The sequence below is a fragment of the Sorex fumeus genome, unplaced genomic scaffold (genome assembly GCF_029834395.1).
Source record: "Sorex fumeus unplaced genomic scaffold, SorFum_2.1 ptg000122l, whole genome shotgun sequence".
Taxonomy (NCBI): domain Eukaryota; kingdom Metazoa; phylum Chordata; class Mammalia; order Eulipotyphla; family Soricidae; genus Sorex; species Sorex fumeus.
In genome coordinates this window covers 55,499,298-55,524,428 of record NW_026606179.1, presented here as the reverse complement: position 1 = coordinate 55,524,428, position 25,131 = coordinate 55,499,298, and the positions used below count along the sequence as shown (strand labels likewise).

The 25,131-nt window shown below is 47.8% G+C and overlaps 1 protein-coding gene across 2 annotated transcripts in view; it reads right to left on the bottom strand.

Moving 5' to 3' along the window:
- TERF2IP (TERF2 interacting protein) overlaps window positions 1–25,021 on the bottom strand; it is a 35,044-nt gene extending 10,023 nt beyond the window's left edge. Inside the window, exons 1-3 of one of the 2 annotated variants that reach the window (XR_008795364.1) lie at window positions 24,319–25,021; window positions 22,053–22,180; window positions 19,308–20,022 (exon numbers count right to left, since the gene is read on the bottom strand). Coding sequence is in view for 1 of the 2 variants with exons in the window: in XM_056135991.1 (XP_055991966.1) it covers window positions 19,627–20,022; window positions 22,053–22,180; window positions 24,319–24,970 (1,176 nt within the window). In the remaining variant the exon portion in view is untranslated. Of the gene's footprint in view, window positions 1–18,743; window positions 20,023–22,052; window positions 22,181–24,318 lie in introns of those variants that run through there. The other variant, XM_056135991.1, reaches the window with a different exon arrangement.
- Window positions 25,022–25,131: the final 110 nt, after the last annotated feature.

Below are 25,131 nucleotides of genomic sequence, written 5' to 3'. Positions count from 1 at the left end.
TCTCTCCCTGGAGACACAGTTCCATGAAACCAGCTATAGGATGATCACTGTTCAGCTAGGGTGGAAAACCCAGGTTAAGCGGTTGTCTTGCATGTGGCTGACCCAGGCTCAATCCCGGTCACCAAATGGTCCCGAGCACCACAGGGAACCCTCTCGTACAAATACAGAGCCAGAGTAACCTCCACCGGGTGTAGTTCCAACCCGCTCCTGCTCGCCCCCAACCCCCAATAAAAGAAGTATTTCTGCCTTTTTTGGTTTTCAACCAAGCCTCTCATCTTTTTCTGACAGGTATCCCCGCTTTGCATCAGTGTGCGATCCTGAGAAAGAATTCAATAATGCAGACTCAGTGGAAAGCCTATGCCGTACAGCCCTGGGGTAAGGGTTTGCGGGTCTGGCGGGGGCAGCAAGGAGCCCAGAGGCAGGAGCTCCTCAAGGAGTCTGGACTTGCCCCATTAGTCCCAGCAGACTGGGCTGGGACCACCCTGACCAACCTCCAATGCCAGCTTGTCCATCGAATCCATGGGGGGGGGGGGGGCCTGCAGACGCAGGGTTCTGGCCTGGCTGGGGAAGGTTGGCGACAGCACGACCTCCTGTTGCCACCTGCCACTCACCCCGCTGCAGGCAGAACCGTTGCTCGTTACCACGGTGCCAGGCTGCTGGGTGCGGTCAGGAGCCAGTAGCAGCGCACCCAGGAGGGCATCACCCGGAGCCACGGGCACCCTGTCCATTGGGGACCTCAACACACGTGTCCAGGTGCCCAGCCGGCCGGCTCAGGGTGTGCGAGGCCTCCGCACAGCGCACGTGGCCAACTCGGGGCGGCAAAGGGTGGTATCGCGAGAACACGGGCCGGCGGGCAGAGGATGCGACGGGAGAGCACAGCCCCGGGGACCGAAGGTGATATCGCGAGAACACAACCAAGTGGGAAGAAGGTGGTATCGCGAGAGCACAGCGGGGCAGGTAGAGGAGGCGTTGCAAGAGCACAGCTCCAGCGGGCAGAGGATGGCATCGCGAGAACACAGCCCTGGGGACAGAAGGTGGTATCGCGAGAGCACAGCCGGGCGGGCAGAGGATGCGTCGCCACAACACGCGCCAGGCCGTCTAGCAGGGTGCCCTTGGCGGTTCTGGCTCGCGAGGGCCCCTCACCCGGGGGCCCGTCACCGGGGTGCCCCGCCACCCTAGCGGGATCTCCGTTGTGCCACACGTGCCTGTCCCGCGTCAGGGCCCCTCCTGCGCCAGTGTCGGGGTGCATGAAATTGTTGCAGGGCGTCGCTGAACTTCGTGGGGCTGAGGCTGAAGGGCACCAGGAGGACTTGCAGGGAGAGCACGCCCACGAGGTTGGCTACAGAGGTCATCAGAATCCTGCCTCGCTTCTCCTTTCCAAATGGGGCACTTTGGGAAAGCTCAGGGGACTTTTCTAGCACTGCTCCTGGGCACAGGTGTGGGCAGAACTGGCCATGGAGACTTCTCCCTTGGGAAAGGGAAGGTGAGGAGCTCCTGGCACCCAGCTGCCCGGGAGTCCTGTAAAGAAATCCCTTTCTTTGGGGGGGGGGGGGGGGGGTCGGGGAGACTATTTTAGGGTCTCACTTGCACTGTGCTTCTGGTTGCTCCAGAAGGTGCTTAGGGACCATGGGTGCCCGAAACAAAAAGGGATGGGTGGCACTTGGGGCAAGTGCACCTGTGCCATCTCTCAAGCCCAAAGATTCCCCTTTCTCTTCTACAGCACCCAAGAGGGCCTTGTGGGTGAACTTGACCCCTAAGAACAAACATCAGGATTGTTAAGAGTTCTGGGGAGAGGCAAGGGAGAAAGGGGAAGGACATTTATTTCAAGAGATAATAGTTGAGTTGTTTGCACCTCTGGGGAGAGATTTGAACATCAATAAATTAATAAACTTATTTGTTCCCACCATCATTTCAATAAAATTACCTCGATAGCACAGCAGTAGGGCATTTGCCTTGCACACAGCCAACATGGCCGACCCGAGTTCGATTCCTCCGCCCCTCTCGGAGAGCCCGACAAGCTACCAAGAGTATCTCGCCTGCGCGGCAGAGCCTGGCAAGCTCCCCGTGACGTATTCCATATGCCAAACACAGTAACAACAAAGTCTCCAATGGAGACGTTACTGGGCCCGCTCGAGCAAATCGATGAACAACGGGAGGACAGTGACATTACCTCCAAGTGCTGGAGACATAGTACAGAGGGTAGGGTACTTTCTTTGAAGCAGCAGACTGGGTACGGTTCCCCAGAACCACATACGGTCCCTCAAGCACTGCCAGGAATGATCCCTGAGCAGGAAGTCTGGAGTAAGCCCAGAAAGCTGCCCATGGCCCAATAAAAGAAAAGATGAGTAAAATTTCCTTCTCCAGGATAAGAGAAAGGCCAATGGGCTGGAACACAGGAATTAAATGCTGGAGCCCTGGAGTTGATTTGCAGTGCCATGTTCTCTGAACATCACCAGGCCTTACCCCAGCACAGAACCTGAGTGCCACAGTGTATGGCCCAGGCCCCTGTTCCCCACCAAAAGAGGGAGGTGGCAAGAGGCTTGTAAAAGGAAGTCTTAGAAGACAGAGAAAGTGAAATGCTTTGTTCAACATGCCAGAAAAATATTCTGTCAGAGTTGTCCTTTAGAAATGAAGGAATACCAGAGCAATAGTATAGTGGTAGGGGGATTGCCTTGCACACGGCCCACCCATGTTTGTACCTTAGCACCATGCATGGTCCCTCCAGTCCAACCAGGAGTAGTCTCGGAGCACAGAACCAGAAGTAAACCCTGAGCACAGCTGGGTGTGGCCCCCCCCAAAAAATTCTATACAAATGTGATTTGCCTTAAACATTTCTTTGCAGTTGACAAAAATAAGTTTTTGCTGAGGGCGAGCGTGGACTTTGACTTGAAAATTTTGTTTTGAGGTAGCTCCTTAATTTATCAGGGGACCCTAAAACATTGTTTTCAGCAGTTAGGATACCGGAGGTTGTCCAGAGCAGAGAATTATGCAGATGCAGTACACAACTCAAAATTACCAAGTTATTATAGCCACATTTCCTGTCATGTACACATCTACATAGTCAAAACCAAACACAAAGATAGCAGTTGGCCCTTGAAGCCCTCCATTTTCGCTGACTTCAAGTTCTCTGAATTCACCCTGCCCTCTTATTTGTTTTGTTTGGGGGCATACTCTGCTGTGCTCAGAGTTTACTCCTGCCTCTGCACTCAGGGACTACTCCTGGCAGGGCTTAGGGACCATATGTGGTGCTGAGGATTGAACCCAGGATGGCCGCAAGCAAGACAAGCGCCCTACCTGTTGTACTATCTCTCTGGCCCCTGAATGCCCCGTTTTTAAAGTAGACTTCTACTGTAACCTTGATTTAGAACATTACATAAATTTTAGGTGAGCTATATTATGATTCAACATCTGTACACACTAAATCATCACTGCCACTTCTTTTACATCAAGGAAATACGTTTTTATTATTGTCATAAATTCCATGTAGCATAGCTTTAAGTGATGTTCCATGGATCAGTTTCCTGTCTGGACAATGTTAAAATAATAATACAAATTATTTCATAAGATCAGATCAGGGCAGGAAGACATGGCTCTCAGCTCTTTCTCCTGCATAATTTATCAGGGGGCCCTAAGGATAAAACTCCAAACCTCTCCAGGAATTTGTTTCTTCCACTGACAAGGAGAGAGATGGCGGCAAGCATTGGTTTTAACTGGACACATTAAATAAGAAGATACTGTGGAGGCTGGAAAGATAGGACAGGGTTTAAGGTACTTGCCTTATCCCCATTATGTTAATAATCTTATTCACAAAATTTAAGATATTCATGGCAGAGTCTCCTGCCCTTGTGCCTGGCTGTCCTCGCCAGGGCCCCTTGGAGGGGAGCGGGTTGAGTTTCCCTCCCCGCCCCGACCAGGGCTCTGGCAGCCGAAGACCTCCAGAACCAGCCACCACCATGCTGAGACCACTTTCCACACACATGAAGGTACCAGCCAAGGAACAAAGGCATGCGGGTCCTGGGGCTGCGCTCTCCAAGCCTGCTCGGATCAGGCCTGAGCATCCTCCACCCAGATCCTCCAAATTCCAGTAGGCAGGGGTCACACCCACCCACTGGCCCCCTGGTTCCGTGTAATCCCATCATTGACCAAGACTCAGGGACTATAAAACCCAGCTCCCAGAAGTGCGCGGCCCTGACATCTTATTGTGACATCTTATTATCTCATTCCTACTTTGGACAAACTGGCAGGCTACCGAATGTAACCTGCCCACACGGCAGAGTCTGGCAAACTCCCCATGGCGTATCCAATATGCCAAATATCAGTAACAATGATGGGTCTCATTCTCCTAACCCTGAAAGAGCCTTGAATATGGCACTTTTTTAAAAAATCTCAGGGCTAGGAAGAAGGAGACGTTACTGAGGCCTGCTCGAGGCAATTGACGAACAGGATGGTCGTGATCGTGATCGTAAGATATTCACAGAATCAATTGAATACTACAAACATATTGTTTGGGCCAAAGAAATAATACAGAGTTTAGGGCACTTCCCTGGCTTGTGGCTTTTTGACCACATAGTGATTTAAATCCCAGCACTGTGTTTGGGTCCCCAGGCGTTACTGGGTTTGGTCCTAAGCACATAGCCAGTTGTCGCTCCTGAACACCACCGGCTGTGTCCCCCCTAAAAATATGTATACTGTTTGCTTCTCAAAACACGCTTTACTTGAATGTCTGTGCTATAGTCGACTAGTATGTCTTGGTCAAAATAATCTGTGGCTTCTGTCATTTAGTGTTGATAATTATAATAGTATTGACTTCAAATATCAGAATAATGCACTACACATCAAATTTCACTTTCCATTGTAATAGAATTTTGCAAGGTTCATTGTATTTGAGTTTTCTGCATATTCATTTAAACAGATATAAAGTATGTCATGACATTTTTCTTAATTCATTTTGTTGGGTTGTATCCTTTTGTTTTATAAGCGTTCTTGAAATAAAATTCTCATGCCATAAATTTCACTCTTTTAGAATAGCAGTGATTTTTCTTATAGTATAAAGTTGCACAAGTTGCAGAGATTCTTCTGGACCCCACTCAAGGCTGAGCCATCTAAGGCACAGATGGAGTCAGGAGAGCCCAGCGTCTGCCCTAACAGCCTGAAAGCTGAAATCCTCCACACTCCACAAATGCCACCATGCTCCCAGCTGAACTCCACTGCTCGAGATGAGCCTTATCCAAAAATTAATCTGTTGAAAAACTGAGATATGCAGATTTTGTGACTGAAATATCCAGGCTTTCATGGAGTCGGGGATGAACTACCCACTCCCATTTCCCTGTACTTCTGGAAGCCCTGGCAGTCATGAACATGCCCTAAAGCCACTACCCAATTGAAAAATTAACTCCAGCTGTATCACCCCTTACAAATTTTGGACTTCCTAAAGCACAAGTTTACATTCTTGGCCACAAGACATATCAAACTCTACAACACTGATAAACCAGGAGTAGTACACCAGATTGGATGGGATTTAAAGTAGAAAGCAACCAATCTCGATTGACAAAATATTAATAGAGGCTTAATCTGTAACAACATTTTAGTAATCTCTTATACAAGGACTTAAGGGCTCCATTGTGAGATAAAACAATCTTCACTAACTTTCTTCTAAGGAAACATTTTTGATCATTCTTTTAGCAAATTATTTACAACAAGCAATATAAAATAAATTTTTGTGGTCCCGCTATGGGAGAAGACTTAAGGGGTGATTGGGAAAATTGGAAATAATGGTGGTGGGAAGGTACAATGGTGGTAAGATAGGTGTTGGAATACTGAGTGTCTGTACAAATCATCATAAACAATTTTGTAAACCAGGGTTTATGTCACTGTCACTGTCACTGTCCTTTTGCTGTTCATCGATTTGCTCAAGCGGGCCCAGAACATCTCCATTGGAGACTTTGTTGTTACTGTGTTTGGCATATCAGATACATCACGGGTAGCTTGCCAGGCTCTGCCATGCGGGCGAGATACTCTCGGTGGCTTGCCAGGCTCTCTGAGAGGGGCGGAGGAATCGAACTCGGGTCAGCCATGTTGGTTGCATGCAAGGCAAATGCCCTACCTCTGTGCTATCGCTCCAGCCCAGACCCGAGTTCGATGAACAGCGGGAGGACAGTGACAGTGACATAAATCCTGGTTTACAAAATTGTTTATGATTCATATGCCAAACACAGTAACAACAAAGTCTCCAATGGAGACGTTACTGGGCCCGCTCGAGCAAATCGATGAACAACGGGAGGACAGTGACAGAACAGTGACAGTGACAGGGTTTATGTAAAGTGTAAGGGGAATATAATTTTTTAACTTGTACAATTTAATATTATAGTTATTTGGTTGGTTGGGTTGTTTGGTTTTTATTTTGCTCTTTGTGTACAAGTATGTGTTTGTGTTGGGGAGGTGGTGGGGGGTGGGGATGTGAGTGGGTGGTAATAGGGATCAAATCCATGAACTTTACCACTGAGGTATATTCTATGCTCCTAATAACAAGAGTTATTTAATTAGTGTGCTCAATTTACATAGTTACTGGTCATGGTCTCTTTGAATTATGGTCAAAGAGAACCCAGTGGTTCTGTACTGTGTAACTGAGCACACATACGAAGAGCCAGGAGTAACCCCTGAGCATCATCAGTTGTGATCCGAAAAATATTTTAAAAAAACAAAACCTCGTGGACAGAGAGATGTCTCAACAGGCTCGAGGGCAGGCTTGAGGGATTGAACACAAGAGCCTGGGTTCAATCCCTGGCACCACATGGTCCCCTGAGCACAGTGGAGAAGCAACCAGGTTCTGTCCCAGAAATTCTCTCAAAACAAAATAAGATTTTTTTTTTAAAGCTTAAGGGCATTGGGAGGGAAACTGGAGATTAGTGAAGGGATATGGATACTAGCTGGAGCGATAACACAGCTGTAGGGCGTTTGCCTTGCACACAGCCAACATGGCCGACCCGAGTTCGATTCCTCCGCCCCTCTCAGAGAGCCCGGCAAGCTACCGAGAGTATCTCGCCCGCACGGCAGAGCCTGGCAAGCTACCCATGATGTATCTGATATGCCAAACACAGTAACAACAAAGTCTCCAATGGAGATGTTACTGGGCCCGCTTGAGCAAATCGATGAACAACAGGAGGACAGTGACAGTGACAGTAATGGATACTAGCACAGGAGTTAGTGTTGAAACATTATAAGCCTAGTTATCATAAATAACTTTGTAATTCACCATGACTTGACAAAAAGAAATCTTAAGTTGGGGGGAAGGATACAGCTCAAAGGGCTGGCGTGCCGAGTGATCCCTGGTACCACATTGCCTGGTATATCATTGCCGCACCAAAAAGTATATCCCTGGTGGCCCTGAGTAGGGCTGTGTACCCCCAAAAGTTAAATGACCAAATAAAATGGAAAACTGTCTCCCTCAGATCTGAATGGGAAAACCAGGGCCAGCGCTGACCAGGCTCCACACCCCTAGCTCTGCCCCATAGGTCTCCCTAGAGTGGAATCAAACCATCTTTGCTCCAGAAATGGAAAAGAGGATTCAAACAGAATTGTCTAGTGCACCTGGAAAGGAATTAGTAGGGTGGAGACATTTAGGGTGTGTTCCTGTGAAAGAATAAGTGGTTTTGTTCCAGAGTTTAGCTTCTCCTCCATTGAAAGACTCGACACTGAAACTCCTCTGGGGCCTCCACAGTAAGTGTCTTTCATGCTGAATTAACATCTGGGGGTTTAGATTCTTTTCTGGGAGAATTAGGTTCTTATACGGTTTGAGTTTTTACTTTTTTACAAGTGAAGGTTGTGGTATTCCTTTCCGCTGGTGTGATAAACTGGGGGACAGAATTAGATCTGAGGTTTTTTCCAATAGAATTAGTTATTTAAGTGTTAAATTCTGGGCTGGGGATGTTATCTGTGGTAGAGAACATCCCCATAGCCCTGTAGAAAAAATAAACCCAATTTTGTTTGATCTTTAGCTTTTAAACAGGCTTACAAGTATAAAAGTCATAGATATTCCTTTCCCTGCCTCACAAACATAGTAAGAGTTGAGATGATGTGATTTTGTTCAGAAGTTGAAACTTAGCCCTGTTCTCCAAAATGACAGTCTCAAAACAACCTGGCTGGCTCTAGGTTGATGCATCCTGGATAGGGTGAGAAAGGTCCCACCAAGGGTCAGTGCGAAGCAACTCATTCTTGCCTTGCTGCTCTGAGCAGTATTTTTCCTTTTTTGGATTTTAGGCCATACGCAGTAGCCAAAAAAAATCTCAGGTCTTACTCCTGGCTTTGCACTCAGGAATCAGTCCTGGCAGGAATTGGGGGAATCATATGTGGTGCTGAGAATCGAACCCAGGTCAGTCACATACAAAGCAAGCACGCTGCCCACTGTATGTCGCTCTGGCCCTCTGACTCGATTAATGCCAGAATTATTCCTTCCTTAGGAAAGGCCCCTCCGCACACACGGTCTGAATACAAAGTGCATGTCAAAGGCACAAGCAGAACAGCCTCTGGTGAGATTTCCCACAGCCAGCTTCAGTGGGAATATTGCTGTGGGGAGTCAGCATATGGGGGGTGGCCCCAGTGGTGCCTCTGACCTGCTTGGCCCTCTGGGCCTGGCTGGGGAAGGCAGGAAGGACAGGGCTGCTAAAAATCTCAGGCAGCACCTATGCAATAGAAACACCAGGTCCCGACACTTACAAGGCAGCGGTCGGGTGACAAGGGACACCCATGATGAAGTAAAGACCTTTTATTTGAAAGGGAAGGAGAGGCCCAGAGAAATGGTTCAGCCAGTTGGGCACCTCCTTTGCATGTGGCCAATCCGGGTTTGACCAATCCGGGTTTGACCCCTAGCACCCATATGGTCCCGAGTCCAGCCAGGACTCATGATTCCTGAGCAGAGCCAGGAGTAAGCCCTGAGCACCATCGGGCGTCACCCAAAAACCAAAAAGTAGATTAAATAAAAAGGGAAAGAGAAAAGGGAGCGTAGGCCATCTTTACAGCACACAGCCGCAGAGAGAGAAGAAGGACAAATTTTGGGACAACAGCGACATCAGTCAGGCAAAACCGTCGATTGAATATGCTGTGGTCTATTTCGTTGTGGAATCGTCCACCGGGAGACTCCCATGTCCATCGTTTAGATTCTGCCTTCTGGAACTGTGAGTTACCATGAATGGTCTTGGTCGACATGATGAACTCAGACAGTCTCTCACCCTGTTCGTTCCATTCTAGGCCATGGGTCCCGATGTGAAGTTCTTCAGCTGATCTTCTCGGTCCTATCTTGGCATTAAAATCACCCACAATGATCTTGTAGAAGGTGTGGTCTTCTTTATAGAACTTCTCCAGCTCCATGTAGAACTTCTCAATTTCCCCTTCATCATAATTGGATGTTGGTGCGTAGACAACGAAGATAGAAACTGCAGGCAGTGAGCCACATCTATTCAAACGTAAACGTCCGATTCGGGTTGTTAGGCATTCGAATGAATCAATGCTCTTGGCCAAGTTTGTGTTGACAAGGACACCGACGCCTCCGACACCTCTTTTATCACATGTTCCGAGGAACAATTCTTCTCCAGTGTCGAAAACGGCATGGTGAGATTCGTGCCTTCTTGTCTCGGTCAGAACAATGATGTCGTACTTGATCATTCGCGCTTGTACCATCAGGTCCTCGATGGATGCATCTGATGCTAGCGTACGTGCATTGAAAGTACAGACGATCATTTTTGTCTTCCTTCGTTGTGGCAGCCTAGGTCGGCCTTGAGATTTTGTCGGCCTCTCCTTTCTCATCCTTCTCAGTGCTGCCATGTCGGTGAAGCCTTCAGGGTCAGGTGAATGAGACCAGTTGTAGTTACTGGTTTTGGCATATCGAATACACAACGGCATTCCCTAGCCAATCAGGGTATTCAAGCCCAATACATCAGGATCCTCCGTGAGCTGTATTGCAGATTCACTACCAGGATCTCACCATTCTACAAAGAAGTGATCGTTAATGTCAAGAGAGGGGTGAGGCAGGGTGATACCATTTCACCGAAACTCTTCAGTGCCACCCTCGTGAACATCATGCGACGACTGGAATGGGAAGGAATGGGAGTGAAGATAGATGGTGGGCAACTACACCACCTCCGCTTTGCTGATGACATTGTTTTAATAACACCAAACATCAGCCAAGCGGTACAAATGCTGGCCGACTTTGACCGTGAGTGTGGAAAGGTAGGACTACAGCTGAATCTTACGAAGACAATGTTTATGAGAAACAGCCTTGTTCCTGACGCCCCATTCGCTCTCAACGGAATGACCATCTCCATAGCAACAGCTATGTGTACCTAGGTCGAGAGGTCAACATGACAAATGACCTGGCACCCGAGCTGCGCAGGAGAAAGAGAGCGGCTTGGAACGCCTTTAAGAACATCGAAGAAATAGCTAAGAGGACGAAGAACCTCCGGCTCCAGGCACATCTCTTTGATTCCACTGTTCTTCCTGCATTAACATATGCCTCAGAGACCTGGGCCCTACGCAAACAAGATGAGAACGCTATTCAGGTCTCCCTATGAAAGAGCTATGCTTGGAATATCACGTTTCACTCCAATGAGTGAAAGAATCCGGAGTTCTGACATCCGTCGAAGATCAAGAATCAGGGACACTGTCTCGTTTGCCAAGGTGTCAAAAATCAGATGGGCTGGTCACGTAATGAGATTTAAAGACGACCAATGGACTAGAGCTGTTACTGACTGGATTCCACGGGATATCAAAAGACCGCGTGGCCGCCCACCTACCAGATGGTCAGACTTCTTCGTGAAGATCATGAACGATCGGTTTGAGGCTCTTCATGTTCCCAGAGCGAACAGATGCCATTGGGCTACACTAGCACGCCACAGGGACAAATGGAGACGTTACTGGCGCCCGTTCGAGCAAATCGACGACTAACGGGAAGTTAAGTGATTAAGTGATTAAGTGACACCCAGCCGTGCTTAGAGCTCACTCGTGGATCTGCTCAGGGAGCGATGGAAGAAACTGCTCTGAGACAGGGGCTGGAAATGTCCGGCTCCGGCTCCAAACTGTGGAAGGGCAGCAAAATCGCATGATCTGGTCTGGCGCAGGAAGGAACAGGTAGGGGGTCCTTCTCATCAGCTTCACCTGTTTCTGCCTGGCTGCCTGCAGCCTGTCTGCCTTGGAGGCCCGGGAACAGTGTTCTAAATAGTCAGTGGACCCCTGGGAGAAAAAAAGGTTCCACCCCTACTCTATTCCCACCCCCAGTCTAAAACAAGAGTTACTACTGTCTTTTTTCCTCCTTTTCCAATGAATTTTTATTCCCTTCCCTTCTCTAGCCAGTTGCCCCAGGACTGTTAAAAAGACTATTCTTGGCCCCACTGAATTATCTTCGCATCATTGTTGAAAATGAATTGACAGAAAATGTAAGGAATTTCTTTTTTTTTCTTTCTTTTTTTTTTTTTTTTTTGCTTTTTGCTTTTTAACCCCAGCGATGCTCAGGGGTTACTCCTGGCTCTGCACTCAGGAATCACTTCTGGCGGTGCTCGGGGGACCATATGGGATGCTGGGAATCGTACCTGTATCGGCCATATTGGCTGCGCACAAGGCAAACGCCCTACCCACTGTGCTATCGCTCCAGCCCCAGGAATTTCATTTCTTACCTCTCAATTCTATTTTACCTCAGACAAGGCAGGGTGCAGGGCATAGCTCAGGCTGGATCCTGCGCCCTGAACATACAAAGCCCGGATTGGATCCCAGGCATCCCAAACCCCCAAGTTAGACCTGGAGGACCCTTAAGCACCAAGCCTAAGCAGCCTGGCACTGCCAGCAGAGCACTGAGCCATCCAGCTCTGGTTTTCCAAGAGAGGACCCCAACCTCCTTCACTTGGAAGGCCCCCAGATATTTATTTCTAAATTGTGTCAAAACCACGCTTCTTGGTTACTATTGTTGCTTTGTAATTTTGAAATCAGTAAGTATTCATCAAACCTTGTTCTTCTATTTCGGGATTATTGGAGGTGATGAGGTGGGAGTTGACCACACCTGATGGTGCTTAGGAGCTCTGCCTGGCTCTGTGCTGGAGACAGCACTTTGTCAGATTCTTGAGTTTCTTGGCACAGCCAAGGTGTGTTACTCGTCTACTCCTGGTCACCCTTTGCTCTCCAGAGAGGCATTCAAGGATTCCCATCACTGTTCAATTTTCTCCTTTCCCAGCCGCCCCCCCATTCACCCCCACCTTGCAGTTCCTAGAATCCTCCAGCTTTGACTCGGGGCTTTTCTTTTCTTGTTTTTTGTTTTTGTGCCACACCCAGCAATGCTCAAGGCTTACTCCTGGCTCCACACTCGGGAATTACTCCTGAGGGGGACAATGTAGGATGCTGGGGACTGAACCCAGGTTATCTCATGCAAGGCAAGTGCCCTCCCTGCTGTACTCTCTCCAGAGACCCAGGAGGGCTTCTAACGGCCTAACATCATTAGACAATGGTTGTTCTAGTTCATTCTTTCAAGAGATGTATAAGAGCCAAAGGGTTACACAGCAGATAAGGAACTTGCCAAGTTGAATTTGATCTCTATTATCACAGAGGGTCCCCCAAGCCTGACAAGAGTGATCCCTGAGCACAGGGCCAAGAGTCAGCTTTGGGCACTGCCAGGTGTGGCCCCAAAACAAAAATAAAAGTTTATTAGTGACTAAGGCTATAAATGCCTGAAAAGGAGCAAAGTTCAATCTTTGGCACACTTCCCACGCCCAGGCCTTGCAGGGCAGGGGGAAGTATTTATTATATATTTATTGAAGATGTTTGTTTTTGTGCAGAGTTCCAGAAGAATTTCCATTACAATAAAGGCATGTTGATTTGCCTTTTTGTTGTTTTAATTTTGAGAAGTGTGGGTTTTGGTAGGGCAGCAATCCCCAAATAGTACTCAAGCCCCAGACCATTCACAGTGGTGCTCAGCCACTCAGCATTTGACCCGAAAGTCCACTTTTGTAAACTGACATTTCAAACTTCTCGAAAATGTCAATAAACGAGATAAGAATACAAGCTTCTGCAGTTTCCCATCATCCAGATGATAGGAAGTGTGTTTGGAAGGGGGGGGGGGGGGGAACAGAAAGCTCGTTTAGTATCTTAGAGCAGGATCATGTTACAGAAACTGGAACTAGAAGTAGAGCAAGGAAAAAGGATGACATTCCGGGAAATGATCGTATTTATCTAAGTGAGATGGTGGGGTAAGACACCATGGAAAAGTGAGTTTTGAACCAAGACTGGGAGGTAATAGTGGGAGATTGGGGACAGAGAGGAGGTGAGAGAGGGGATGGCATCCCAAAGGAGAGCAGCACCTGAGCACAAATTTCCTGAAGTGTCACAGAAATAGTGCAGTGAGCAGAGCAAGGGATGGACCACATTGAGGGAATGTGAAAGTACTAGAAATTCAGTACAGAAGAACTGGGGCAGGGGAGCTAAGCTACAGAGCACTTGTCCTGCATGTGTGAGGGCCAAGGTTGAATTCCAAATAAATAAAATTTATTTTATTTTATGAGAACTTTAAAAAATTTAAATCGTTTAAAAGTCACACAGAGAAAAGAATAAGGTTGATGGACTGGAGCAATACTACAATGGGTAGAGCACTTGCATTGCATATGGTCCATCTGGATTCCATCTCCAGCATCCCATTGGTCCCCTGAGCCCACCAGGAGTGATCCCCGAGCTGAGTCAGGAATAAGCCCTAAGCAGTCGGGTGTGGCACAAAAATAAAAGAACCAAGAAAATGAGGTTGGATAAAAAGCTTGAAAGCTATTGAAAATAAAGCTTTACACTTGAAATATAGCGCACAGATTCCAAGCCAGAACTTAATCAATACCCATATTCATTTCAAAAACCATTCACAAACCAGTATCACTTGTATCACTTATCCCATTGTTTAACTCGAGCGAGCAGCAGTAACGTCTCCATTTGTCCTGGTTTCGTGCTAGTATAGCCCAGTGGCGTCTGCTCACACCAGGAACACAAAAAGCATGATTTTAGCAGCCTCTCCTTACTCGCCCTTCCCAACGCTGCCATATTGGGGGCTCTTTCAGGGTCAGGGGAATGAGATCCACTGTTACTGTTTTTGGCATATCGAATATGTCACGGGTAGCTTGCCAAGCTCTGCCATATGGGCGGGATACCCTTGGTGGGGGGAAGGAGGGGGACAGAGGCTTTTAGGGTGGCCTCCAGGAAAAACTGAGTAGCTCTTTTCTGAAGCTTTGTTTTATAGTCTCTGGATCTTGGCCGTAGATGAGATTACATGGCGCTGGGGACAGTTTGTGGGTGTAAACACCTAGAATTGACATTCAGAATCCTGCAAGGAGGCCTTTAGTCTTCCACTCCAGGGTTGAGAAGCTCACTCCCCATCTGCGAACTGCAGCCCACTTACCTGTCTCCTCTCAGAACGGAAGTGGCAAGGCTTTCTCTAATCATCACTCCTAAAAGTCACTTATCTGATCTGAGAGAGTAAATGCTTGCTTTGTGGTCCATCAGCAAACTTGAGTCACTACTTGGCCTCTGTTCACTATTTGAGTCACTATTTGGCCTCTGTTCGCTTGAAAGCAGTCACAGACAACATGAATGGGAATGAGGTTTCAACAGATCTGTAGTTACAAATACATCCCATTGGCTAGATTCCTACTTAGAAATACCATTTGATTCTTGTGTGTGACTAAGGGAGTAGGTCACGGTTTTATTTTATGAATCCCTGTTCTGAAATTCATTTTTTTTTATGTGGTTCTGACCAGTTTTCCAATGTTTTCCTCTCCACTTCATTTTTGACAGATCAGCCAGATGACAAGGTTTCTGACAAGGAAAGAGAAACAAAGAACGAACGAAAAACAAAAGTCCAACATCGATTTAGTGCAGAACAATTGCAAAAGTTAAAGGTAGAATTTACACAAATCCCCTACCCCTATTATGAAATGAGAAAAAAACTGGCCAAACAATTCCACTGTGAAGCAATTATTATTTATGTGAAAGGGTGAATTTTATAAGAAGTGTGTATAGGAAGGCACAGAATTCAGATGGCCGATATTGGCACAAACACAATATGAAAAACAGACGAACTCTTGTGAAGCAGTGTGATAGCATTTTTATCACAAAACTGTGCTTTGGGCTACAGAACTAGTTCAAAGGGGTGGAGCGTACGATGCTCCAATCCCCGGGATGATTGATGCCACATAGTCCCCCCACCTACAGCTGGATCTGGCCCTGGTGACCCCCTAGATTGCTTGGGACAACCCCTATTTTTCTCTTTTTAAATGTGTCTATTATATGACTGTAGTAGAATGGATGTGTTGGTTAGCACACTAGTCAGGAGAGGTGACTAGGACTGATAAGGAATTTTTTTTCAGTGGCCATATCCTGAGGTTCCTCTTGGGGGGTGGGGGGGATGAAGAAAATGTGTGGCAGGGATCAAATGGGTTCAGGTTCAGATCATTGGAGGGATGTGCTCTACTCTATCACTTGAGTTATCTCCCCCAATAAGAGTCTTAGTACATTCTGGTAAGTCTTAGTACATTTTGGAGAATATGTGAAGCCAGAAATAGCCCCTAAGCACCACCAGGTGTGGCCCCCAAATAAAACAAAGTAGTGGGTATGGTGTAAAGAAGAATGGGGTAGGAAGGGTGTCAGCACGATGGCAGCCTGAAGAAAGCAGCATCTGCAGGAACAATGCACTGTGTGGGAGGCACAGCTGGCCGTCCTGCCAGTTTGTCTCTGTGAACAAGGGTGGCAAGACAGCAAGGCGGGACCAAGATTCCACATGGCCTGTTTTTTTTCTTTTTTTGTAGGAGTACTGCTATTTACTCAGCCACTGATTAGCTGATTGAATTGTGCATGAACTCCACCTTTTTTTTTTTCATTTTTTATAATTTTATTTATTGAATCACTGTGAGAGCAGTTACAAAGTTTTTGGGTCTAAGTCTCGGTCATACAATGAAACACCCGTACCTTCACCAGTGCCCATTCTCCACCACCAAAAACCCCAGTATTCCCCCATCCCACACCCTCCCCCTGCCTGTGGGGCAGATGATTTCCACATTACTCTCTCTCTACTTTGATCACATTCAATATTTCGACACCAGACCCACCATTATTATTTGAGATTTTACCTCAACACTCAGATCTGCTGAAAAGGCAACAATAGACAATTTGTGTTCTATTGCTGGTTATGAATAACATATGATGTCGCATGGCTGCAGTAGGGCCATGTGGTATTGAAATTCCGAAATTTTAACACTTAAATCTGGAGGGATTTCTGCCAAAAGCCACTGGGTTTCGAGATCTGCTCCTGAGTCTCTGGGATCATAGCCGTTGAGCAGCTTGATGAGGAGCCAGAGAGGCCGTTCGTGGGCGATGACTTGGGGTCTCGGGGTGGGGAGGACAGGCCCGGCTCCTCCCCATCCCGTGAGGCCCAACAAGTTTCGTCACTGTGGGCCCAAGCCTGACTGTCCAGTGGCCTCTGGAGAATGATGGCCACAGAGCCACCAGAAGGAAACAGGCGGAGGGACAGCACCCTTTCCCCCTGGGGTGGCCCGGCGACAGTAACCTACTGCGGGGTCCGGACACATTTCTCACATGGCCTGGTTTAATGCAAATCATGAGGTCCACTGTCAGCAGAGGTGCAGCTAGTGTAAAAAAGACCCCTTCCCACCGTACACTGGCCCCCACCTCAATCTCTTACCACAGACCTGGTCCTGGAGCAAGAGTTTTTCTCACTGTCAGAAAAAACTACTGCAAAAAGGCAAAAAAAAAAAAAAAAAAAAAAAAAAAAAAAATCCCATGATATAGTAATGCACTAAAGAATATAATCAGTGTTTGACAAAACACCCTTTAGACCTGGTTCCAGAACAAGAGAGCCAGACTTGCACCAAAAGAGAGACACAGACTCTTTCTCAGGTGGAGACAGGAAAACAAGATGCCAGTGTCCCAGGACTCTCAGACCAGAGCTCCAGCTTCCAAAATGCAGAGCAGAGCGTCTCTCACCCCCAAGGGTCTCTCGTGAGTGGAGCTGCTTGTTCCCAGCAGGTGGGACCCGCACCTGGAAGCATCACTGCAAATCAAACCAGCTTTGGGTTTTGCCAAAATTATAGAGGAAATGGGCCTTTTTCTGCCTATCCTTTCTCCAGTAACAACACAGCCACAGGTGCTCAGCATCTCACACCATTTGTGCAGTATTTTGACAGAGACTGGGCAGGAGCGGGGACAAGGCAGTTCACGGGCCCCTTCCTCCCCATTATGCTCTCCACGTGCAGATGAGGCAGGAGGGACAGCAGCATTGTGGGGGCTGGTGTCATCCTCAGCCGCCTCCCTATCCTCACTACCAAGGAGAAGGCACCTGGGAATACCATCAGGAGCAGATGCACCCACCCCAGAGCCCTGGGAACCTTACGCACCCCTGGCCTTCCTATCAAAGGCAGCCACAGCAGGGCTATCCTCAGGCCTCTGGAGAGACCCTGTCCCCTCCATCCTGGCAGGCGTCTCCCCAAGACGACACAGATTACTACAGCTTCTACAGTCAAAGTGATCACCAGCAAAACCAACCAAGAAACCAGCTGCAGCAAAATTGGGGTGAAGGGCCTGTATTTTAGTCTTACGAGAGAAGAACCAGTTTCCTTCTTCTGAAAGCCCAGTTTCCTCCTTGGTTGTTTATGCCAATATTACTAAATGTGGCTGGGGATGTGGCTCAGTGAGAGAGCATATGCTTTGTAGACGCCGTCTCATCCTGGCATCACCACCCCACAAAAAAGCTACCTTTTAAAAACGGGGAGGAGCTGGACAGGTAGTATAGCAGGTAAAGCATTTCTCTGGTACTCAAGATGGTCCCCAGAGAACTGCCAGGTGATCCCTGAGCAAGGGGCCCAGAGTAAGCTCTGAGCACTGCCAATTGTAGCCCCAAATGAAAAATAACTTAAAAAGTAAAAATATTGGGGCTGGAGAGATAGTATAGTGGATAGGGTGCTTGCCTTACATGTGGGCTGACTAAGGTCCGATCTGTAGCATCCCATATAATCTCAGAGCACTGCCCAGATTAACCCCTGAGCACTGCTGGGCTTGGACTAAAAACAAAATTTATTACATATAATTTTTTATGAATAATAAAAAGTAAAAATATTTTTTAAAAAAATTTTAAGTATTTGGACTTAAGCTAGGCTCCACCAAGAGTAGTAGTTATCTGAATGGAACTGATGATTCCCGAACACACACCATGTGAGACGAAAACTCCATGAAAGGCGAACTTGTAAGCAAATTCCCTTGTCAGCCTCCCTCATTTCCTTCCTCACCTACTAGGGTCAACACTGTTTACTTGTGCTGGGGACCTCTAAATGCTGGCATGGAAACCATTTTCCCATTCAAGGAACAAATCTCAAATAATCGGTTCTATCTCTCCTTCTCTTGTCAGCAAGGAAGCTGGCTATGTGTCTTCTAATTCAGTTAGCTGAAAGTCATTCCCAGGGATACCAATTCATACAACCACTTGCAGTGGGACCCCTGCTGGTGGCTGGACTGGTGAGTGGACGTGGTGCAGCACGCCAATTGTGGCACACCCACTCTTCTCGCCTGGCTCCTCTCCCCTAGGCTCTCTGGTGCAGATCTTCTCATTGCTCCACTCATTACAACTAGTTTCTTCCTAAAAGCCATTGGCTCTGAAATGGAGCCTCTTTATTGCTTTTAATAAATGTCCATTCCTGAAAGATTTTGTGAATATAATAAGACATCTGTTGAAGACTTGAATACAAAATTTTATTTGCAGGAATGAAACAATACAATGAAGAACTAATGCATTAGTTTTTTAAGTCTAGCACAGTCCTTAGCACAAAACTACCCTCAATAAATAAGAGTGCATTACTACTAACCAAGTCAGGCTATTCTTGAGACATTCTAAAGTTTTGTGTGATTTGCACAACTACAGAGAAACATGTATTACAGAACAAACAGACAAATACTCCAAGAAAATAACAGTCAAGAAGCAGGGTCCCCAAATATTATAGCAAAAGGAATAAGGACTTTTCAAAGCAAAGCTCACTGGGATTTGAGAGTACTCAAGATTTTGTTAACTTTCCCTATTCCCAAATTCTTAATTTGGAAACCATTACAACCTAGAGAAGCTTCTGCAAACCTCAAGAGTCTTTATTCATGTAAAAAAAGATCTATCTTCCTAATTTTCCTCTTTTGACTTTGTCACTAGTTCTTGTCATCAAGAGAGGTTCCATTCCAGAAAAGGCTTACTACTGTGTAAACCAATCTCTGGCTTAGATTTATCCATTCACAAACACAACTAATACTGGTAGAGAGAGCTCCAAGTGTATCAATTTCCTTTGTTACCTTGCTATACAGTTCTGCTTGGGTACAAAACCTAACCTTTCTACAGCAATGACAGCACTGGCCAAAAGACAAGGGTCAGCTCCAAAACAAGAATCTCTGAAGTTTGGGCAGGGATGTGGCTCAGTGGTAAAGTTACACGCTTTGCGCATGTGAGGCCCTGAGTTTGATAACCATCACATACACACACAAAAAAAACACCCTCTAAAAGTTCAATAGCCACGGAAATCTTTTTCATTGCCTCATCTGCCACACATTTTCCTTTACTCACAGTATTACGAATTATTTCTTTCGGAATTCAATTCTCCGAGCTACATTATGAGGACCGAATTTTTTGACCAATGCATTTCGAGTAACCTCATCATCTTTTTGTAAATCTAAGTCATCCTGTCGGGACCAAATGGGATACCCATCAGCCCTCTGACCAGACTCTAAAAAAGAGGAGGTAGCCTCCAGCTCGCCACTATTTTTCAGGAAAGCCTGTGTAACTGTTGACAGGTCCAAATTAAACTTTTCCATTAACTGCCGGATGATCTTAATAGCAGCCCCCACCTCAGGGGGAGAAACCTTTTCTTCTTCCTCCTCCTCCTCCTCCTCTGGCTGTGTTTCCGAGTCTTCTTCAGGAGGATCATCATCACACATTGTTATGTGTATTTCAAAATCAGGACTCTCCTCCACCTAGAAAAAGGAAGGAATTGGACCAGTCAGTTACTCAGCAACATCTGATCTGTCCTAATGACCACCTTCTTGCCCTTTTCACTCCAGTCAACCTAGACTTCCTTTATGACCTCTCATGTTATTTCCTACACTCACTTAAATTGGATGTATATACACATGATGGGGAAGACAGGAAGTGTATCTATAGGTGAAGAACATTTATATGCATGTGCATGCATATATATGTTTAACTATGGTATTGCAAAAAAACAGTTCACGGTCACAGTCCTCCCATTGTTCATCGATTTGCTCGAGCGGGCCCAGTAACGTCTCCATCATGGGACTTGTTGTTACTGTGTTTGGCATATCAAGTACATCACGGGGAGCTTTCCAGGCTCTGCCGTGCAGACTAGATACTCTTGGTAGCTTGCCGGGCTCTCCAAGAGGGGTGGAGGAATCAAACTCGAGTCGCCCATGTTGGCTGCATGCAAGGCAAACGCCCTATCGCTGTGCTATCGCTCCAGCCCCAAAAAAGTTAAGATGTACCAAATATGAAATATGTATGCAAGGAATACACATATACAAGTATGTGTATGCATAATGACTAGAGTATTAAGTGTGACATCACTCAGATTATGTAAATTCTGTAAGAGTAGGAACTATATCATGTCAATGACAGCACATAATATAAAAAATTTAATGCTATATGAATATATTTGGACCTGGACACTACATTTAGGTACTGTACAAAGTATGATATGTGAAATGAGACCTGTTGAGTCATTTGAGAAGTATTTAGAACATTTAAAAGTTTACAGAAAATAAAAAATTTAAAAAATCACATCACAAGTCAATTAATCCATAAATCCTGTATTCCTTAATGCACCAATTACAAATACTTAAATAGTATTCCTTTTGAGATTGAGGCCTAATTAACTTTTCTTTTTTTTTCCCTTTAATAAATTTATTTATTGAATCACCGTGAGAGCAGTTACAAAGCTTTTGGGTTTAAGTCTTGGTCATACAATGATGAAACACCCGTCCTTCACCAGTGCACATTTCCCATCACCAAAATTCCAGTATACCCCCATCCCACACCCTCCCCTACCTGTATGGCAGAGTTTCCACATTACTCTCTCTCTCTCTGCTTTGATTACATTCAACATTTTGACACCAGATCCACCATTATTTTGTGGGATTTTACCCCACAGTCACATCTGCCAAAAAGGCAACATTAGACACTTTGTTTTCTATCGCTGATAATGAATAGTACACAATGTCGCGCGGCCGCTACTGCAGCCACATGACTTTGGAATTCTGAAATCTTAATTAAATCTGGAGGGATTTCAGCCAAAAGCCACTGAGTTTGGAGATTTGTTTCTGAGTCTCTGGGATCATGGTTTAAGCCGCTGGTTCGTGGGCAGCGACTGGGACTCCTGTGGGGGCGGGGGAGGAAAGGGCTGGCTCTACTCCCATCCCATGAGACCTGGCATGTCTCCCGCCGGCCCCCACCTGGCTGTCCATTGGCCTCTGGAAAATGGTGGACCCTGAGCTGCCAGGGGGAACAGGCCAAGGCACGAAACCTATTCCCACCTGGGGTGGCCCGGGGCTGGTCACCTAATGCAGAGTTCGGTTGTGTTTCTGCCAAAAGCTGCTGGGTTTGGAGATTTGTTTCTGAGTCTTTGGGATCATGGTTTAAGCCACTTGTTGAGTAGCCCCAATCTAATTGGAACTTTTTTAAATTTCTCATTAAATTTAAAATTAAGTTAAATTCATTAAATTTCTCCTGCCTTTATGATTATATATGGGATTCCAACAAAGTACATGAGTTATTAGAAGGTAGTCTGAAAAAGTTAAAACTTGATACAGCATAGCAAATTACTTTTGAAACATTACATTTGCATCTTTAACCTCTCCCTTACCTCTGTGGGTTGAGGTGTATGAAAGGGGGATACATAAGTGACTAGCAGAAGTGAGAGGCTGAAAAAGGGAGACAGGATGATCAACTTCAAAGGAGAAAGAACTTTTTAAAAAAAAGATAGTTAACATACCACTATGTCCTCAAACTCCCTGGTGGCTTCCACAAGCATCTTTTTGACTGCTTCTTCATTCTCCTTGATGTCTTTCTTTGCAATAAATTCCTCTTCTGGCAAGTCTGGAGTTCTCTTGTTCTGTGGTTCTATTGAAGTAAACAGCACCAGATTGGAATTAGCCTCTTTTGCAGAAACCAAAAAGCACACTCTGTTAAGTTTGGGTCGGAACTGAATATGTACTTTTCTTTTCTATCTCTGATTAGGTCATTAAAAAAAATACCACTACAGACTTAGTAGTTAGCTTTTGTCAAGGGAAAAATAAAGAGCAAAGAGGATAGGGATGTTTATGCACAAACACACAAAAAAAAGTATACACACAAATTTATGTGTATATATATGTATGTTCAATAATTTCTACTTGCCTCAAAGACATACTTTTCCTAGGTTGTTTTCTTTTTAAAAACAAGTATTTGAGAAGTTAAAAGAAGCAAACACCCTGTTGGGGGGAATAAGAAAGTAGCAAAAATACTGCTGCAAGCTTTGGGAATCTCAAAGAGGGACGCCCAGATTCTGGCATGTAAAAGGAAACTTCAGTTTAAGTCATCTCTTCTGCTCTGTTTTTGATTTTAGAAATTAACACAACCGTGACAGAAGCTGGGTTCTATGGGAAGCAGGTCTGAAAGTGGGGGTGACCCTGGGAAGCACTTGTGGAAGAGAAGAAAACTGGGGTAGGTGGACAGAGAAGCTGAGTTGTCCAAGCCTTCCTTTTCCAACTAAGCTTCTGCTAAAAACTGACTTCTGAAAGGTCTTCAGAGTTGACCCTTCAGAGGTAGGTTTTAAAACTATGTTTTAAAACAGCCTTTAAAACTATGTATGATCATTGACGCTGGCCACCCTCAGATGACAGGCCTTTGGGCAGGTGGCTCCTAGAGGTACAACTACAATGCACACAAAACAGCTACAAAAAAGCTAAACATCCCCATTCCCACTGCTCTTTATTCTTTTTCCCTTAACAAAAGTTAACTGCTAAGTTTGTAATAGTTGTACCGACTTTGATTTCCCTAAGCATCACCAATCGTCCTGGAGGTCCCCCCAGAGCCTTGGGAACGGCCCTGGTACTCCCTGGCACTGCAAGGCCAGAGCAGCACCATTTCCTTGGGTCCTAGCATTCAACCAAACAGTTCGGACCTAGAATTGCCAGGAGGGGCCCTGGAGCCCCACTTGGAAGACCAAATATATTCATCCCAGCCACCATCTCGCGGGCAGAGAAAAGGCCCAGAGTCACATTCCAAAGAATAGACCAATAAATCTTCCCAGGTCAAAGCTCCTCAGATTTCCACTGTCACCATTAGGTAAAAGAGCAACAGGAATAACGGAGAAGGTGGAGAGAAAGCTTTTCTCCTCAATCAACAGGGCGTCGACGGGGCTGCATCCTGAAGGTTTTTGCAGGACCAGTTGTCGTCCAAGCCCAGTCCGAACGTCCAGTTCCACTGAGCTAAAGCCTCACTTCACCAGGAAGGCCCAGGGAGGGGCCCCAACCGACAAGACCCTGGGGGAGGTGGGGCAGGGAGGGCCTCCCGCGGAGGAAGTCACGGCCTTGGGTGCTCCTGGGAACCAAATGCGGTGGCGGTGGCAGGAACGATCCGGGAATCAAGCCTGGGTAGACTCCAGACCAGGCCACTTCTGAACCCCTCAAAGAGAACGATTTTTTTTCTTTACTTTTTGGGTCACACATAGCAATGCTCAGGGGTTCCTCCTGGCTCTGCACTCAGGAATGACTCCTGGCGGTGCTTGGGGGGGACCATATGGGATGATGCCGGGGGATCGAACCTGGGCCGGCGCGTGCAAGGCAAACCCCTTACCCGCCGTCCGACCGCTCCAGCCCCCTCAAAGAGAACAATCTGTGGCGGACACGCCCTCTCCAGCCAAACCCTGACTCCCGAAGCTCTCCCAGAACTCTGGAGGGTGGAGCTCGTGGGGGGGGGGGGGGGGCTCTCCTGGCTCTGTGCTGGCAGGCCACCATCGGCAGGTGCGAGGCTGAAACCGGGGTCCGAGGGGGTCCCGGGCGGGCGAGCGCCTTGCCCCGCCCCCACCACCCGGGTTCCCGGCTGTGGGCCCCCCCCCACCGCCCCCCACCCCTGGGCCTCGAGGGCAGCAGGTGGGGCTGGCGGGGGGGGGGGGGGGGAGGGGAGGGGGCGGAGCCAAAACCTTCCATCCCCAGCAGCGGGGATGGCCCCGCACAACCCCCCTTACACACACACACACACACACGGGGGTCCCTCACCCCCGCTGTCGGCCGCCTCGGGGTCCTGCTCGGCCTTGCGCTTGAGCTTCTGCGTGGCGGGGCTGACGGGCGCGTCGCCCAGCAGGTACTTGTGCTCGTGGCCGCGCAGGTGCTTGAGGTAGCGGTCGCGCAGCGCCTGCCACGGGTGCGCCGTCAGCGCGCTCTTCTCCATGGCCTTCCAGAGCGCCGTGCCCGTGGCCGCGCCCGGCGAGCGCGAGTTCTCCTTCACGTACGTCAGGATGGCCACGTCGTCGGCGTCCGAGAAGGCCAGGCGGCCCGTGAGCGCGGGCGCGGGCGCGGGCGCGGGCGCGGGCTCGGCCTGGGCGGCGTCGGGGCCGGCCGCGGCGCGCAGGCGGTAGGCCTCCAGCTCCAGCTTCTCGTTGCGCTCCACGCAGTCCAGGATGTACTGCGTGGAGATGAAGTCGCCCGCCGCCTCGGCCGCCGCCTCGCCCGGCTGCGCCAGCAGCACGGCGCCCGGCTCCTGCACCCGGCACACGGTGCCGCCGCCGTGCAGGATGAGCGTCGACAGGCGCCGCTTGGCCGGGCTGGGCCGCACGTAGAAGGACATGGACGAGCCGTCCGCGTTCACGAACAGAGTCGGCGAGTGCGAAGGCCCGTTGGGGTCTTTGCCCAGCTCCAGCCCCTCCGCCATGGTCGGTCCCGAGAGAGAAGCACCCACGGCGGCCAACGACCGTTCGCTCGCCTCGGCGACCGCGACCCGCCCGCTCGCCGGCTCCCCGCGCGCGGCCGGCGAACGCCCCGCTCCGGCGCACCCGCCCTCCACAACCAGCGCGCGCGACGGCGCCTGCGCGA